Source organism: Arachis ipaensis, chromosome B9 (assembly GCF_059453495.1).
Source record: "Arachis ipaensis isolate K30076 ecotype BB chromosome B9, ASM5945349v1, whole genome shotgun sequence".
Lineage (NCBI taxonomy): Eukaryota > Viridiplantae > Streptophyta > Magnoliopsida > Fabales > Fabaceae > Arachis > Arachis ipaensis.
This window is the reverse complement of record NC_142444.1, coordinates 34295619-34314233: the sequence shown is the minus strand read 5'-3', so window position 1 is coordinate 34314233 and position 18615 is coordinate 34295619. Positions and strand designations below refer to the sequence as shown.

Below are 18615 nucleotides of genomic sequence, written 5' to 3'. Positions count from 1 at the left end.
ATGGTGGTGGCAATAGCCCTTGATAGTGCTCTTGCCGTTGAAGTTGCTATTGATGTTGAGGTTGTTGCTGCGATAGGAAGGAGAGAAAAGTGTGCGTTGGGGTTGCTGCTGTTGTTGTTGTTGTTGTTGTTGCTGTTGATGTTGAGGTGGTTGTTGTTGCGAGTGGTAGTGGAGGAAGGGAAGGGGAAATGTGCATTGGAGAGGGGGTGCGATGGAAAAGGAGAGGGAAGGGGTCTGCGATGGGGAGGGAGTATGCATTGGGTAGGGGGAGAGTTGCGATGGAGAGGGAGGCGGGGGGAGTATGCGTTGGGGAGGAAGAAGGGAGGGGGTTGCGATGGGAGGGAGAGGGAAGGGGAGTATGTGCTAGGGAGGGAGGGATTAGGGTTTGGAGGTGGTTTGCCAGGTTACGGTGGCCACTTTAGCATTGTGCTTGATAGAGATTTGCTCCGGCAAGCTCGTGGACACGCTTGTCAAATTTTAAAATTTTTTAGGGACTATTTTATCAATAGTAAAAGTCAGGTACCATTTTGTCAGCGTCAGAATCTTTTGAGTACCGATTTAGTAGTTACCTCTTTATTTTTTGATAATCAACCAAGAAAGAGAAATATTAGTAGCAATGACTAAAACCGGAGAAAATTAGTTGCTGGTAAACAAAAACTTGATGGAACGACTAACACTAATTAAATGAGTGGAAAATTGGAAAAAATGGCCATAACAGGAAGAACAATAGTAGCATTATAATAGCAACAACAACAATAATGGCAATGATGATAATAATAATAATCGGTAATATTATATTAAAAAAACAGTCATAATTTATTTTATTTAGTATTTATTAATTATTACAATAATTAATAAATACTAAATAAAAAAATTCTAATTGTTTTTAACTAATACTAGTATATATTTCTGTGTCTTGTACGAAATAATACGTAAAATTATACAAATTTTTTTTATTAAAATTTAAATAAAAAATATCTATAGTAATTATTATTATTATTATAAATATTTTATAATTTAACAATATTAAAAATAATTAATATTTATTTTAATCAATTTAGATTGGGTGAATGATCATCTTATTTATCTATTTAAGCAAATATTTAGAGTTCGAATTTCGCCTTGTGTGTATAACAATCTATTAGTTAGCGACAGATCCTTAATAAATAGAGCATCAATATGTGGTGGATTAGTCATCGACTTGCCGAGTTAGGAAATCCGTAGAAAAAAATTATATTTGTCTTTAAAATAGATTAATTTTCCCTTAATAGTAATATTTATGGACTTTTGTTTTGTTGAAATTTACTTGAGACAATTTTATTTATTGGTATCATATTCATTCTTGAAGTCAAAACAATATAATCAGCATTATTACTTGTTAAAACTTCACATTTTATGAAATGATTTCTAAATTTTCAAATTCATAAACTTATGTCATTATAAAAGTTATTAGATCGATCGATTAATATTTCTTGGTAACATATTATACCGAAACACTATTGTTGAGTATTAGTTAGCGTGAAGAGAAACCAATAACAACTTTTGTTATTCAATATATAATTTATTCTATTGAAAAATAAATTAATATTTTATAAATTTGTAAATACTTTTTTTTCTACGTTTTTACACTATTTAATTTGACAATATTTACCATTAAAAAATAACAAATGACCATACTATTTTACAATATCTGTGATGTACAAAGTAATTTCTTATCTTAAAATTAATTCTGGTTAGTGAGATAAAATTTAAAATATTTTTTATTTTCTTACTCAAATTTAAATTTAAATTTAGAATTAATTAACAACTCATTTTTTAATTTCAATAAAACAATAAATTGGTTAGATACAAAATATTGAACATTTAACAATTTCAATCATTTAAATTTTAATTACCAAAAATTGGATTAAAAATTAATTATAAACTTAATAATCGATAATATATATATATATATATATATATATATATATATATATTATATATTAGTACATAAATAATAATATCTAATGTATTAGTTATTTATTTTTTTGACAGAATTAATGTATAATCTATTAAGGATTGATTTATTAGCTAAAATTTTTTTATAAACTTTATAATATGTGAAAATAGTGATCTTATTTTTTATTATTATTTAAGAAATTCTTCCCAATTTTTTAATTATGTAATTAACTTAATTCATAACCTTTATTATTGCTTTTATACTAAAAAAATATTAATTTATATTATTTATATATTTTTTTACTATTAATAAATAAATAAATATTTGCACTATTATACTTATTATCCTAGATAATGACTTAAATTACTTATTTTGTATGTTAAAGAATATTTTATATATTAAATTTATTAAATATTAAGATGAAAAAATTGTTCAATAAATTATATAAATAGTCATTACAAAAAAGAAAAAAAATTATATATCATATATAATAATCTTTAATATATATAGTTTTATGTATATATTAAGATTATCTATTTTAATTATATGAGTAATTATTGTTATTTTTACTTTTTCGTTACATTAGAAAATAATATTTAAAATTAAAAAAGAGATAATTAATATTTTTAATTTGAATTAAAAAATATCTTATAAATATATCCAACTTTTATATATACTAAGTGTTATAATATTAAATAGTATAGTATTTGCTATAACAATGACTTAAAATATTAATCCAAGATATATTTGGGCCTAGTAAGACCTCAATACAAGCAAGATCAACTAAAATCCATTGTTAGGGTCTCAAATTCGACTTAGGTTCATTACCTTAAATGCCCAACGCAAATGAAGTCCACGCGTCCCCTCTTAAATCGGCTCAGATTGGATCCCGTTGCTAGTTAGATATGGTAATGAGTACTCAGGGGAGCGTGAGAAGCCCTCTTCCCATCCCTCACTCCTATTTTAAAAAAATGCCCCATTCCTTCTCTGTCATTGCAAGTTCCCGTTTAATTATCCCTTAAGAAATGCAGATCTCCTCGGGTATCTACGAATATTCTTTGAAAACTTTTGAAAAAAATTAACACAAAAAGACATAATATAATAATCATAAAATAATCGATTCAATATAATTCAACACAAGTTATAACATATTCGTTATGAAAAATAACATTTCAAAAGGAGAAAACATAAAAACATATTCCAACATAATAACATAACATAATTTTTTGGGACGATACTGAGCGACGTAGTGACGGACTTGAGAGGCAGAGAAAGTGAGTTAGAGAGAGAGGATCGAGGCTGAGAATGAGTCTGGAAGAAAAAGGAAGAATTTGAATTCAAAGCAGAAATTAGGGTTACTAAATTCAAAAAATGGATTTATGTATATATAAATTAGGAATTAATAATTTTATATTTGCGTATATTTAATAGGTTCTATGAGGTAGGTACTTATGTCCATGTCCCCATTAGGGTGACAAACAGAAAAGTCCGCTCTGTCTTGCCAAAAGCCCGCTATCTGATGGGCTGGCCTACCCCGCCTCGCCTAGTAAGGCGGTCCTAAATTTCTCTTCCGCCCCGCCTAACGGTAGAGCGACGTTTACCGGAAGAGGGACACTTGCCTCCACTGAAATTGTAAAAGAATATTATATATATGCCTCTGTTTTATTTTGTTTGTCTCAATAATAAATTATAAATGACTTTTTTGAGGTTTATGTTAAAATATTTATTTTATTAAATTTAACCATATATTTGTCTTGTTAAATTTGATTTAATATCAAAATTTAAATAAAAATGAATAAGTAGTGATAATATATTTATTAAAAGTGAAATCTTATAAGTAGTTGTGTTCATGTGAAATTAACCGTTAAAAATTGTTAAATGATGATTTAGTCAAACTTGTTAAATCTTCTAACGATTCTCAAATTGTAAATTTATATAAAAATAACTACACATGAATTTTGATCTTTTTAAAAACTAGCCAACTAGTTAATCATCAAACTAAAATATAATTTTCCAGACATAAGTAAAATTATTAGTATTTTTCAAATATTGGTTGAAATAAAAAAATATTATATATCTATTAATTAGCAAAAAAATATAGTTAACGAACCAACTTTTAACTATCTACATTAACCAATGTTGTTTTTTAATTGTAAAAATTCTACTTTTGGAAAGTATAAGATTTAAATATAAAATGAAGAAAACTATTTTAGAAAAGTTAATTGACATTGATTAAAAGGAATAAACTTCCTAATTAAAATTTTATTGATTTTTTTATTTTAACTCTTATACATAATATTTTAAATATATGTAAAAAAAAAATTCTACTTAGCTTATACATAGTTAAGGGTTTATGATTTACGGTCTTAGATTTAGAATTTAGAATTTACTTATTGATGAGTGTGTAGAGTTTAATGATTAGAAGTTAAGAATATCGTTTAGGATCTATCAGGTGAAACTTAATGTTTAAGATTTACAAGGTTATAGTTTGGAAGGTAGGATTTGAAGGATTTAAAATTTAATAATTTTGAGGGTTTAGAATTTAGGGTTGAGAATAGGGGCAGATCAACATTTACCGAAAGCGAAGTACTTATCTCCACTGAAATTGTAAAAGATTATATATATATATATATATGCCCTATTTGATTTATTTTATTTGTCTCCATAATAAATTATAAATGACTTTTTTGAGGTTTATGTTAAAATATTTATTTTATTAAATTTAACATATGTTTGTCTTGTTAAATTTGATTTAATATCAAAATTTAAATAAAAATGAATAAGTAGTGATAAAATATTTATTAAAAGTAAAGACTTATAAGTAGTTGTCTTTATGTGAAATTAACAGTTAAAAACCGTTAAATGATGATTTAGTCAAACTTGTCAAATCTTCTAACGATTCTCAAATTGTAAGTTTACATAAAAATAATTATACGTGGGTTTTTATCTTTTTAAAAATTAGCCAACTAATTAATCACCAAAATATAGTTAACGAACTAACTTTTAACTATCGACATTTCCTAATGTTGTTTTTTAATTGTAAAAATTCTACTTTTAGAAGGTTTAAGATTTAAAATATAAAATAAACAAAATTATTTTGAAAAAGTTAATTGGCATTGACTAAAAGAAATTAACTTCCTAATTAAAATTTTATTGATTTTTTTATTTTATTGACTAAAAGAAATTAACTTCCTAATAATATACGCCCTCTTTGTTTTATTTTCTTTGTCTCCATAATATATTATAAATCACTTTTTTGAGATTTATGTCAAAATATTTATTTTATTAAATTTAACTATATATTTGTCTTGTTAAATTTGATTTAACATCAAAATTTAAATAAAAATAAATAAGTAGTGATAATATATTTATTAAATGTGAAGATTTATAAGTAGTTGTCTTCATGTAAAATTAACAATTAAAAATCGTTAAATGATGAATTAGTCAAACTTGTCAAATCTTTTAACGATTCTCAAGTTATAACTTTACATAAAAATAACTATACGTGAGTTTTTATCTTTTTAAAAACTAGCCAACTAGTTAATCACCAAAATATAGTTAACGAACCAACTAATTGGCATTGACTAAAAGAAATAAACTTCCTAATTAAAATTTTATTGATTTTTTTATTTTAATTCTTATACATAATAGTCTAAATATATGTAAAGAAAAAAAAATTCTACTTAACTTATACATTATGGTTAAGGCCTTATGATTTATGGTCTTAAATTTAGAATTTAGAATTTAGAATTTATTGATAAGTGTGTAGAATATATATTGTAATTCATTTGATTAAAATAACATATGTTGTAATTCAATTGATTAAAATATTCGTTAATAATTATTTGAGTAAAGAACAAATAGGTCCCTAACCTTTTTTTCTGCGGACATTTTCGTCTCTAAGAATTGGAAAATACATTCATGTCCCTGACCCTTTCAAAACGCGGACAAATTTACCCCTCCATTGAAGTGACTCCGTTGGACTCAATGGAAAACGCTGACGTGGCTCCCGTGACGCTGACCTGGCCGTTACGGGAGCACACGTGGCATGTAGCATTTTAAAACAGCACATATTAGTCCTCTCACATCAAAAGTGTAGCTTTTCAAAACAGGACATATTAGTCCTCCCATCCCAAAACGACGTCGTTTCACCCAAACCCCCAATCTTTCACATTTATGAGCCCTAATCCTTCCACATAAACGGTGAAGTGGGTCGCTGTCCTCAGCCACCTCTAACCTCAACCACCTACTGGAACCTGTATACTAGTCGAAGGTCAAATAGAAAGACCAGCAACAGAAGGAAAGCATGTTATTGAGCTCAAAGCTGACAAAGTTCTTCACATTGGGATAGTAGATGTTGACAAGAATCCATTATCAAAGAAGAGAGTTCCACTGGAGATGTTAAGGGACTTTTTCCAATTTTGACCGCGTACAACAACGGTAAAATTCATAATTACTTTGATATTTACTCATTCTATTAATTTTGATTATCCATAGTTAGCTTAGATTTCTTGACAGGTGACATGGGTAGTTGGTTGAATTAACTCAATTTGTATAGAACCTTATCATCTTAACCATAAAATAAAATTGATGGTTGCTCATTGCATCCTAATTATAGGAATGACAATCATATATTTATTTCTTAAAAAATGATGAGAAGTTAAGACTAAATTTGTTTTTTTTTCACTAAATGACATGTAGGTGGCAACTGTCATGCGTATTCGCAATACTCTGTCGTTTGCAACCCACTCATTTTTCAATGGTCAAGGATTTCTTGATGTGCAAATACCAATTATAACCACCACAGACTACGAAGAATTTGGCAAATTGTTCCTGGTGGCCGGCCTGGAACAGAAACCTGACAAGCATAAGCTTAGTACTATCCATGAGACTGATGGTGTTAGCCTTGATATTGTGAAGGCAGCTGCTAAAGAGAAGAGCAATATAGTTGAAACTTTGAAAAGGACTGAGGGCAATAGGGAAGCTCTGGCTGCTGCAGTTCAAGATCTGCGAAAAACAAATGAACTGGTATCACAGTTGGAAGCCATAGAGAAGAAAAATTTAAAATCCTTATCATCGAAGGATGAGGTGGTTGATGCTTCTAGAGATTTGTTCTTGACTGTCTCCGGTCGCTTGCATCTAGAGAGTTATGCATGTGCTCTTGGAAATGTCTACTTATTTGGACCAAGATTCCAGGCAGATAAAACATATTCGGCCAAGTATGCTTTAGAAATGTGGATGGTTGAGGTTGAAATGGCTTTTTCGCAGCTGCGAGTAACATTTTTTCCTCTCTATATCACTGCTTTATAATATACTCAGTTTATTGCATACCATTTATCTATTTAACATTTCAATATCTGAATCCATAGAATGCAGTATTACTTATATATACAGAATTATTAGCCATCCTTCTAAGTTGCTGATCCAGCCCAATGAAATTTGTTAGAGTAGAAATAATTTATATATGCTGTATCTCCAAAGTTAATAATAGGGAAAATTGAGACAAGCAAAAACAATGGTTGGATTATGATTAAATATGAACAAGCAGAGAATTTCTATATTTTTTCTTTACAGAATTGAATTTTATCTTCTGAACAGCCACAAAAAATTATATATATAGCAAATTTCTCAGAATGATATTGAAAATAAAAAAAATGGAAGTTGCTCATTAAGAAACCTTAATTTAATTAAATATGACAAAAATTTATTATACTTGTGCATCAAATTAGTGCAGTTTTACATATTTAAATTAATATACAAAGTTCTCAAGTCATAGTCCCTTTAATTAATAGTTGTAAACTTCTAATTCCTTCTTATATTCTGATTTGGAGGCTTCTTTTGTCATTTAATAGCACATTGTACTTTGTGGTGCTTGCAGGATGCCATGAATTGTGCTAGTGACTATTTCAATCACCTCATTATGTATGTTTTGGAAACATGCCATGAAGATATGAAGTTTATTGCCAAAAGAATTGAAACGCCTGCTTCACTCGTCTTCAGCAGACTGCGTCAGGTTTTCCTGAAATGCTTTCCTACAATGAAGTCATAGATATTCTAAGAAAGGTAGTTGTTACTTCTAAATGCTGAGATGAAAACAAGAGATTTTCTTTCTTACTGTTTTAATTGTGCTCCTAGGTTAAAGATAAGAAATTCGAAACAAATTTCAAATCAGGTGTTGCACTCACTGCAAAACACTTAAGAACACTTGAGGACAGTGACCCACTTCACTGGAAGGATTAGGGCTCATAAATGTGAAAGATTGGGGGTTCGGGTGAAACGACATCGTTTTGGGGTGGGAGGACTAATATGTCCTATTTTAAAAAGCTACACGTTTTGGTGTGAGAGGATTAATATGTCCTGTTTTAAAAAGTTACATGCCACGTGTGCTCCTGTAACGGCTAGGTCAGCGCCACGGGAGCCACGTCAGCGTTTTCCGTTGAGTCCAACGGAGTCACTTCAATGGAGGGTAAATTTGTCCGCGTTTTGGAAGGGTCAGGGACATGAATGTATTTTTCAATCCTTGGGGACGAAAATGTCTGCAAAAAAAAAAGTCAGGGACCTATTTATCCTTTACTCTAATTATTTTATTATTACAAAAAAATAATAATGTAAAACATATACTTATTATGAATGTAATAGTTTTTATTTATTTTCAGTATTTTAGGTTACAATCTACTAAAAATATGCCTAAAGTCATTGCTAACTTAAGTATCGGAATCTCTTGCATGTACCATCCTCTATCTTCTCCCAAGGAACTCGGACGGTAGTACCTCGGCTCAAGAACAAGCAGACGTTGTCTCACAAGGAGTCTGGATCTCACATCCAAACCCAAATCACCGTTTCAGGTAACCATCAGAACAAATATTTTTTTATATATTTAATAGATAACAAAAAATATTTAAAATAATTAAAATATATTTCATTAATAGTAACGTATATATCAAGGAAGAATTTTAAGTTTATTATAATGTATTTTATGTTTTTTTAATTTTTTAGTATTAATAATAATATGTTTATTGTTAAAGTAGTAAGTTGTATTTATTTTTAATATATCATCATTAATCATGAAATATATAAAAATATTAAATTAAATATTTTGTAATTAGTTAAAATATTAACAATAAATTAAATTTGTTATGTTAATAATAAATTTAAATTTTAAATTTTTATTACTAATACATAATAATAATAATAATAATAATAATAATAATAATAATAATAATAATAATAATAATATTTTCGTGCGCAAAATTATAAAATGATGTTCAAAAATTGAAATTGGAGGGAGAAAAAAATTATTCCACCCACTAAAATCGTTGCGTTTTTTGTTTAGATAGCGGGAAACGAATTTGGACTGGTTAAGTCTATTCTCCAACTTATTAGAACAAATAAATGTTTGACATCCACTTTTTATTCCTAACCACCTCTAACACACCCTAAAACTAGCTTTTTACTGCCAAAACTCCTATCAATCTCAATCACCAGTCACGTTTTTAGTTCTATTTTTTTCTCTAATCTTAATTCAACTATATATATCTCTTATTTAAGGCAGAGTACTTTATTTTCACCATGAGAGAAGAGTACTTTACTTCTTCCTCTACAATCTATTTAATAACATCATTTAGGGCCAGTTTGGCTAAACTTTTTAAATAAGTTCTTTTGAGAAAGGAGTTTAAAATATAAGGACTTTTATTAATAACAACTTTTAAATAAATTATTTTGTGTTTAGAAAGTTATTATAGAAGTCCTTGTTTTAAAGTTGTGCATTAAATAGGAATGATAAAATAGCTTTTGAAAATAGGAGAAGTCACATTTTTTAACTTTTTCAAAAGCTCTTAAATAACTTTTTGAAAAGTTAAAAGTTTATCTAAAAAATTATACCAAACATTATTAATGTAACTTTTTATAAATTAAAAGCTAAAAAAAATAGCTTTTGGAATTTCCCAAACGGACCCTAAATATGAAAGGATTAGGAATGGATTTGACTGATAAAAAGACAAAATAGAGGTAGATAGTGAGCCAGTGACACGTCTTGTCAAAAGTCGGATAAGTCTGCGTAGCTAAAATTGTTAATGTTATTTAATTATTTTTGATGAAAATAAAACGTCTCTTTTTTATATTTGTAACAATATGGATCTCAAATTTTTGGGCCTTATCATGTGGGCCTTATGCCAAGTGAAACAAAAGAGATCCATCACAGAGAAGGCGATGGCTTATGAAAATTTCGTGTGCCTGGTATCTAATCTTACACAACATGCTTTCATACCTTCTCAGAGCTTGGAAAAAGGTAAATGGAAGTCCCAAAAATCGACGACAATGGAAATGGAAGCCAACGACTAATGAAGGAAGCAAAAGAAGCTGAAACTTTAAGGTAGGTTGATTCATTATTTACACTAATTCATGTTTAGAATCTCACCTTGTTGAGTCTAATGATCGAAGTCATTTACTCGAGGTTTTAGGGACATACATACAATGGTCAAGGACGACGTTAGTGGAGTGGACGACCAGATAAACGAAGTACTGAATGATATCAAGAAGGTGAGCAAGGAGGAAATGGTGATGTCTATATTGAGTACCCAAACTAAACATATTCAAGCATTAACTGAGTTGATAGTGCAACATAGTAAAGTTCTTGAAGTGTTGACTGCAAGCCATCTTGTTGGAGATAGGTCTGGAAAGAAAGACAAAAACCTGACTGAAGAGGTTCAAGATGCAAATTCATTCCAAGGGAAACCATGGACAAAAAAAAAGGATGTGGACCACAACAAAAGGACGTGACCAAGTATCCAACCTCACGAGGAAGGGTTACGACCAAACCAGTCGTTGAGACCATCCTGAAGAAATTTGAAAAGGACACATCCCGCTTTCGGCCGGAAGCACCCATATGTATGGACTCCATTCCCGAGGTATGTTGTAAATGTTAGATGATAAGATTTCTTTTTTAAACTTCTCTTTAAGTGTGGATTGCTCGATTATTTTATTTTTTCTCCCATGATTGTTGGTAGTACTTGGATCTTGCATTCTGGCTCGCTAAGGGCATGCAATTTGTTGGTGTTGAGCTAGCAGTTGCTTGCTATATTTTTGGGAATGATTTGGACATGAGGTTTATTCCGAAATTTGTAACTTGTGTATAAGTTTATAGTTGGACCTTAGAAAGTTGCATTGTAAACTAAAGAAAGTGCTATGGCTTACATATGGCAGTGAAATATTGGTGGATAATGATCACTGTTCTAGGAGCAGCGAGGTCTTGTGGACATTGCGTCCAGGGTTGGAGCTTGTGGATGATGTATGTATTTTTTTCCACTACTATTGTATTACCAAGGGTTTTCGACCACGAACCATATGTATTGTTTTATGCCTTAGTAGAACCATCCTTGCGTGAAATTAAATTGTCATTGTAGGTTCTGAACTTGGTGGTTGGAATGGTCTCATTTGGTAGAAATGACAGCATGTGGTGGCTACCAACAACTTTTGCGGTAAATTCACCCCTTACCTTGTATTTATTTATTTTTTTTATTGTCATACTTTATAAAAAAATATTTTTAATACTCTTATTTTTTTACGGTCTTTATATGGTTTTCAATATGTGATGTTGAATTAGTTTGCACTTTATTTATCGTTGTTTTTTTCTATAATATAAATTACCAAGGCGATTATAAATGCCAAAGCAAATACAAAAAGAATACTAAATAAAGTGTACCGTAAAAATTATGACAATAAAAAAGTACTAAATTTCTCTACACAAATCGAGTTCTTTTCAACCCAAAAATATACAGTAAAAAAGTGTTTAAATAATGTGGTCATAAATAATAAAAATTCATTTTTTTTACTTTTTATACATAAGTGATTTTGGATAATGTAATCTAAATAATATTTATTTTATTATAATCTATTTTGATATAAAATTATCAAACAAATCATATTAACACCAGCTCACTCTTTATCAAAACCAATAAATTTGTTAAATCAATTTAATACAAACACCCTTTTATAAATGGTAATCCAAACACACACTATGTACCGGATATTAATTAGTAACATTATTTATCTTGTAAGCAAATTGCTTTGGATCCAAATTTGCACTGCAAAGCCACCCTTGACTACATTGCGGCCAAGTACATGGGTATGGTAGAAAATCTTATCAAGGTATGTGTATCCCAACTTCTAAGAATTTTGTCAAATTATTCTCTAATGGCATCTCTAATTTCATTTGGAATTGTCTTTCAGATTTGTGTCCCAATTTACATTGAGCGTCATTGGTACCTTATGATAGTTGACATGTTGGAGGGTAATCTTGTTTATTTGGATTCCTTGAAGGACAAAGACGAACGCCAACGCATGGTGAAGCAAATGATTACCGTTGTATGTGTAGATGTAACACTCTTGATTTTTTCCCTTTTTTCTATATTTTAATTAGATCGTAAATGGAACCAGCCGTATTTTATCCCACACAGGTTACAAGTTCACACAGCCAATTTAGACTCATCAAACCACAACTCATATTTACTATTTTTCTGAACAGGCCAAATTTTTAGACATCACGTTGAGTAAGGACAAATTTTATTTTGACAAGAGCAAGTCACAAAAATCAATCTCGACATTCAGGGTATATGAACCATGCATTTCACAACAATCTGGGTACTCCTATTCAAAATTTGGCTAACTTGTTTGGTATGTTTTTCAAAATTTGGCTAACTTGTTTGGTTTGTTTTTGTTAAATCATTATTGATTATCTTCTTCTTTCATAGATTGGATTGTGGTGTCTGGATCTCACAATGGATGATAATGTATGATCTATGGGATTTTTATAACGTAGTAGTCAATGACATAACTAGAATGACTATAGCAATTGACCTTGTGATGGGAGAACACAATCCACTTAGGGATTCTGTTGCCAACAAAGCAATCAAATACTGGGATAGCAAAATGCTAATGTCCAACAAGAGACGTAGAAAGGCCATCCGAAGGAACTAAAAGGCCAAGCTGTTGTTTCAGCCCCACAACATAAGCATGTAAAGAAGGTGGTGATGGACCTAAAATCTGGTTATACATGGGCCGTAAGCTATTCACTTTACCAAGACATCTTTCTATTTTTTTGGTGTAGTTATTGGTTATGCAAATGGAAACTTTATACCATTTCGGGCACAATGGTGAATGTCAAATCTCTATTTTATAAATCACTGTCTGTATTATTGGAAAATATTACATTATTTTATGCAATGAAATATTGGAGTAAACCGAATAAAGGCCAACCTTTTTTTTTTCTCATTTCTATGTATAACCATGAAATAAAGGCCAAGTGTCAATACCAACAAAAAAAAAGAGTAAATATGGCTGGAAACATTCATAATTCATAACTTGTGGAATCTGGTTGTCTAATAAGAAATATAGCTCATACAAGGCAATAAGTTTCACTAGTCCAACCTATTCTATTGTTTCTGGAAACACAACAACAAACAGCCCTCCACTTAGATTCATCAGAACGATGCTTTCGTTACCATCTTTTTCAACTACGATGTCCAAGCATGTCTACCAGCCTTGCACTCATTGCACTAATCTTGCTCATCATCTGTAGATGGAGTTAGGTGAGAAACTAAGTCGACCTACGTTAATACAATCAATTTATGAATAGATTGTGCGTACCTGCATCAATTGATCTCCATTGTTCTCCTCAGCAGCTTGGTCGACAAACTCACTGTGGCCATCAGCATTCAGACCACGTGAATATTCCCAACCCCTCTCATTCTTACAGGCAGTTAATACTGAACATCGAACCTGCAAGCTTGATAATTTCAATTACAATATATGAATAAACCCTAAAACCCTTGCATAAGCATGGTCCACCATGAATAATCACAATTCAAATATAATTCATCGCACCTAATATATGTACTTCATACAAAACTAACCAAGTTTATAATCAACTACTATAATAAAATTAAGTTGAAGGCAAAGAAGACTCACAAATTCTGTTGGGGATGACCCTCCCTCCTCTTGTAACTACTCTTCACGATTCGATGCCATGTCCTCACCCCGACCCCGGCACTGTATTTTGTTGTGACCGAGTTTCCTACACTTGCCGCACCGTCGTTTTTTACCATTTTGCCTTTTCACCCGAGGAGCTCCCTTCGTTTTCACGACAACCGGGTCGTTGATATGAGACACGTTCATTTGTTTCTTTGCACCGCTAAAATCTTTGCAATTTGCTTCAAGATCCTCACATATTGCATGTATCCCATTCATCGCCTTTATGAAGAATGACGACTTTCTTGACCCAAAAAACAACATCCATTGTGACGCAGTATAGAGTGCCCCATGTCGAAGTAAAATACTCCTCTCACTACCATCGTCTGTAACCTCAACATAGTGCTCCAATGACTTCGCATCTTGCCTCCATCTTTTCAACACCAACTGGTCAGGTATTTCTGTTAGGTGCTCATATTTCATCACGAAGAACATGTGTCGGCATGGTTACTCTTTTTTGTTCCAAAAATAGCAGGGACACACAAGATTGCTTAAAACCCTATCATACAACACAATTAGGTGTCTTCTGGGCTCCCCATACTCCTCCAACATGTACACCATCGTGGTAGATCGTCTCACTTTTGCCACGAAGTTCACGGCACCAACACCTTCTATCTCTTTCTTCACATCAGCAAACAACTCTTGCGTATAAACACTCGTAGCAAACTTCTCAAGGGGGTCTAGGCAAGTAGTCATCACTAGAACGCCATTTATTGATCTAAATTGTGCAAGTAGTTCGTTATTCCGATACTCTCACACAAGCAGTTCAAGGTTTTGTACCATCTCAAGGATGCTATGTCTTGACTTTAAAAATTTTTTAACATTCGAGTTGATCCCTTCACTCCGAGAAGTTGTCCGAAACCCAGCACAGAACTTGTCGCGAAGCTATGCATTGGCCCACATGCTTCTCTTCTTATAAGTTTCCCTAAACCAAAAGGTGTCATGCAAAGCATGCTCCTCCATAGCTGCTGCCCACTCTTCTTCAAAATCCTCGATCTCCATATCAGCATACAACCACTTTTTGAAAAGTTGACGCAACCCAGCATCTTTAACATTCACAGTGACATTTTTCCATATGCCACGCGCATAACCTATGGGTTGCCTCCGAAAAAAATGACTTTATGGCAGCTTTCATTGAGTCACAACCATCGGTGACAACAACCGAAGGCATCTTATTACACATCACTTCTAGAAGATTTTCTAAAAGCCATTTGTACGACCCAATGCTCTCATCTAGCACTAGCCCAAATCCAAAAATTGTGGTCTGTTTATGATTGTTAGAACCTGAAAATATCACCAATGGTCTTTTGTACTTATTCTTCTTATACGTTGAGTCAAATGCAAGAACGTCCCCAAAAAACTGATAATCAGTCCTGCTACCTCCGTCGGCCCAAAACATGTTTGCCAACATGTTATCCTTAGTTAAATTGTATCTTGACATGCTCATTGGGCCTACAACTGCCTTTCCCTCTAGGTATACGATTGCGGCATTAGAATCCCCATCCACTATCTTGGCATGCTTACTCTGGTTAACATAGTTATATGCATTCTTCTTACTGAACCCCATGAAGGAATAACCACCCGCCTGGCCAGCCATATACCCTAATATTTTAGATGTCGGGACTCCATGAGCCTGCATCCCATGAATTTGTGCCTTTGCTGATTCAGTCATTTCCCTAAAATTTGGTATCATATGCACCATTCTTGTCGGTTTCAGATCATGATTATGCTCCAATATCACCTTCCTAACCCTCCAAACACTGATGTTGCTATCAAGGTAAATTGATAACTTTGCATCACAATTTGTGCGGGTCTCAGGCTTGTGCTCCTGCCACCTATCAACTCGGTTGTAGTGTTTATGCTCCCTCAATCTTGCCTTATTACAGAAAAACCTCCTCCTAATCAACCTTCCGTCATCATCCTTACCACAATCACCCTTTCGAATGCCAAATCCGTGAAATTTACCAAACACCCTGTAAAACTCATAAGCTCCATCATCACTGCAGAAAACCATCCTCATTATGTCTCCAGCAGTCAATCCCAAAATGTCTTCGTACTCTAACCCTTCAACATCGTCTATTTCATCCTCTGAAGACCACTCAAACTCATTATTCACATCAGTTGTGCAATCTATTGATAGAGCCTCCATGTAAAGAATGCACCCTATGAATTCAGCATATCAAGGTAAACAAGATAAACTTACTAACACCACAGTTCATGAACAAATAAATCAAGCAACCAGCATATTGGCCATAATATAAGATAAATTCACTTAAAGAACCTATTAAAACCTCATTGTTGCTGCCATAATACTACACTCACAAAAATCAACTAACTTATATCCACTAACACAACCTAATTAGCTTATTCTTCAAAACAGAACACAAACTAAAAAATATTAAAAATATAATAGAAACTTTTAAATATTTAAATTCACTAATTTATATAATAATAAATTTCAAACTTTTAGAATTTAACATAATTTTCTATATTTTATCAATAAAATTTCACATTCAAATTCAAAAATCAAAATTTATAACCAAAGAAACCTAAAATACACACAAATGCTAAATCCACATACAAATCTAGCAATATAATGCGGTTGTTGATCATGCTTTCTATCCATCTTCAAAATAAAAGAAATTTCTATTTAATTATATCAATTTTTAAATCAAATCAATTACTACCATTAATTCCAAACACACTAATTCATTTCCAATTCACTTCTTTTTAAATCAAAACCAATCCAAAAATATTTGTTCCAAACACAATTCGAACATTGGAATTGGTACTTTGAGTAAGAGGCTTCACTGAACCACCTCATAGTTTGGAATTGCAAGAATAACTCTTAAAAAAAAAATAAAATAAATAAGAAACCAATGGTAAAATTTTGAGAAAAGTTATAGTAAAGCGGCTAATCACTCTGGAGAAATAAATCAAAAGGTTGCCGTTAGTTTTCTCATTTCCCCTGTAAAGTGAAAGAGATACATTACGAAATCATATGCTTGAAATGGATCATGCTACAGTGTATACAAATTCATTCAAAGTCAACAACAAAACAACATAAACGTTCCAAAAAAATGAAGCCTTCCGAGAATGAAAATAAAAAAAATTAATTTAGTTTAGAATTTACTCATTTAACAACAACAAAACCAATTTAATTTAGTTTAGAATGACTAAAATCACGGATAAAAAGTGGGATTTCATTTTATTCATAAAGATGCAAACAATGAGGTTGATTTTCTTACTATGATTGGAGTTTTTAGTAAAGCGGAAATGGTGAATTGGATTCAACCTCCAAGACCATTTGTGAATCTTCATTAGAGAAATCCCTTCTCTTTTTCTTTTTAGGTATTTGCTTTTTTGCTTCTTTCTTTAATTTTTCACAACAAAAAAAAAAAGGAAGACTAAAATCAACAACTAAGCAAGAAGCACTAAACTAAACCAATTAAAACTCACTAACCATTGAAGTGCGAAAGAAGAAATAAAAAATAAAAGTCACGAAGTACTAAAACAAATCAAGCAGCAAGCAGTGGCCATTGAGAGAGAAGTCAAGAAGTGCTTACCATAGAGGTGAGTGACAGCGAGATGAGCAAAGGCTAGAGACTGGAGGGGCGACCTGGCGAGGTAAGCGACGTGTTCAACAGTTACGTGAGCGGCCAGTGATGGCAACCTCTGGTTGATGGAGGGAAGTTGGAGGAAAGTGGTTGCTATGGAAGGTAGGGGTATTTGAGTAAATTCTGAATTGCTGATTATTGGTGGGCGTAATTTAGGGTTAGATTCAGAAATTTGAGTATTTTTATCGTTACTATTATTATTATTATTATTATTGAACATTATTATTATTATTATTATTATTATCTTTTTTTTTCTTTTTGGTTATGCAATTATTTTCTCTCCATGAGACCGTAAAAATTTTGGGAATTATACTAATGTGATAACAAAAATTGAACTCTATATTTATAGAAGGATAAAAATAAAACCTAAGCCCACAAAAAAGCCCAACAAATAGATCACTTTCATTAGAGTTAATTTGCATTGAGCTAATAATGTCATGAAGGGAACAGCTCCAGAGGCACTACTGACTCAAGTTAGACAATGTCTCCTGAAAAACGATGTCAAAGACATGCGTCGCGAAACAATACTATCCACGTTATTTTCATCACCTAAAAAAGCAAAAACCCTTCATCACCATAGCATTCACCTTATTTTAATAGTAATAACTAAATTATAATAAAATAATACATATAAAAATTATAAATAAATACACAAAAATATAAATATATTTTAATATAAATTTTAAAAAGATATATATTAAAAATACAACACCAACTAAAATTTTATAATCTTGTATAAATACAACATAAAAATTAAATAAAAAGATAATAGACAAATATCAAATTTTATATATATTCAACATTTATGATATTATATATTATATGTTATAGAATAAAAATTAAAGAATAACCATATAAAAAAAAGTAACAAAAAATACTTATTCATATCATTTCGATTTGTTATCATCATTTCTTTCTCATTTTGTTCTACATTTTTTCACTTATCTTATTCACTGCGTTAATCACTTTCTCTTACTTGGATGCTTTTTTTTCCTTTCCAACGAGGACCAAAATGACAAAGCTCTTGTTTAATTT

The 18615-nt window shown here is 31.2% G+C and overlaps 2 protein-coding genes and 1 pseudogene across 2 annotated transcripts; 2 read left to right on the top strand and 1 right to left on the bottom strand.

The window, feature by feature from the left end:
• LOC148544253 (asparagine--tRNA ligase, cytoplasmic 2-like) lies at positions 1-8179 on the top strand (annotated as a pseudogene).
• Positions 8180-10230: 2051 nt separating this feature from the next.
• Positions 10231-12732, top strand: LOC148544252 (uncharacterized). The gene is made up of 8 exons (XM_088498904.1): positions 10231-10310; positions 10399-10642; positions 10945-11042; positions 11141-11225; positions 11341-11415; positions 11996-12085; positions 12167-12301; positions 12688-12732. The coding sequence occupies exons 1-8, from the start codon at positions 10231-10233 to the stop codon at positions 12730-12732; spliced, it is 852 nt and encodes a 283-aa protein (XP_088355030.1).
• Positions 12733-15011: 2279 nt separating this feature from the next.
• On the bottom strand, positions 15012-17800 carry LOC107617376 (protein FAR1-RELATED SEQUENCE 5-like). The gene is made up of 2 exons (XM_021111501.2): positions 17530-17800; positions 15012-16126 (listed from the first exon to the last, which is right to left on the bottom strand). The coding sequence occupies exons 1-2, from the start codon at positions 17798-17800 to the stop codon at positions 15012-15014; spliced, it is 1386 nt and encodes a 461-aa protein (XP_020967160.2).
• Between the last annotated feature and the right edge of the window lie 815 nt (positions 17801-18615).

Excerpts from the sequence above, each read along its gene's own strand:
- LOC148544252 (XM_088498904.1), top strand. The coding sequence starts at position 10,231 with ATGGAAGTCCCAAAAATCGACGACAATGGAAATGGAAGCCAACGACTA. Across the intron at positions 10,311-10,398 it reads AAAGAAGCTGAAACTTTAAG|GGACATACATACAATGGTCA; the intron begins GTAGGTTGATTC and ends TCGAGGTTTTAG. Across the intron at positions 11,416-11,995 it reads GGCTACCAACAACTTTTGCG|CAAATTGCTTTGGATCCAAA; the intron begins GTAAATTCACCC and ends TTATCTTGTAAG.
- LOC107617376 (XM_021111501.2), bottom strand. The coding sequence starts at position 17,800 with ATGTTCAATAATAATAATAATAATAATAGTAACGATAAAAATACTCAA. Across the intron at positions 16,127-17,529 it reads CGCTGTCACTCACCTCTATG|GGTGCATTCTTTACATGGAG; the intron begins GTAAGCACTTCT and ends CTGAATTCATAG.